This window comes from Penaeus monodon, chromosome 31, assembly GCF_015228065.2.
Source record: "Penaeus monodon isolate SGIC_2016 chromosome 31, NSTDA_Pmon_1, whole genome shotgun sequence".
Taxonomy (NCBI): Eukaryota; Metazoa; Arthropoda; class Malacostraca; order Decapoda; family Penaeidae; genus Penaeus; species Penaeus monodon.
Window position 1 is genome coordinate 19,129,078 of NC_051416.1, and position 514 is coordinate 19,129,591.

A 514-nucleotide genomic window follows, 5' to 3' on the forward strand; every position below is an offset into this window, starting at 1 on the left:
CCGCTAACTGATTTTAATAAAGAAAATGTCGACCCACTTCCCACACAGTTACATAATTCCCATTTTCAATAAACCTTTTGCCGGCTCATCATATTAATATTCTCTACATCTTTTCGTTCTCGCTCGCTGATTTTAATAAAGAAAAATGACTCGATTATCATATAGAATTATTTCAATTTCCATCAGTATACCCCACCATTTCCCGAACTTTTATTGACCTCCTCCCCCCTCTTCTTCTCCCCCCTCCCCCTCAGGCCCTGGTGAGACCGGTCACCCTCGGTTCGCTCGAGGGCGACACCTCTAGGCCGACCAAAGTAGCGGCACCGTGCCACGTGTCGGAGTCCAAGGCGGCGACCACAGTGGGCATCATCGTGGGCACTTTCCTGACCTGCTGGGTGCCCTTCTTCTGCGTCAACATCGCCGCTGCCTTCTGCAAGACCTGTATTCCCGACATCGTTTTTAAGGTGAGCGACTGTCAAGGGGACAGGTAGACAGGGAGGGAGACAGGTATAGT

The 514-nt window shown here is 49.8% G+C and overlaps 1 protein-coding gene across 2 annotated transcripts in view; it reads left to right on the top strand.

Moving 5' to 3' along the window:
* The window catches only part of LOC119593063 (dopamine receptor 1-like), a 143,952-nt gene that overhangs the window by 138,345 nt on the left and 5,093 nt on the right, over positions 1-514 (top strand). For both annotated transcript variants that reach the window (XM_037941968.1, XM_037941967.1), the window contains exon 6: positions 255-464. In XM_037941968.1, coding sequence (XP_037797896.1) covers positions 255-464 — 210 coding nt within the window. The remainder of the gene's footprint in view (positions 1-254; positions 465-514) is intronic.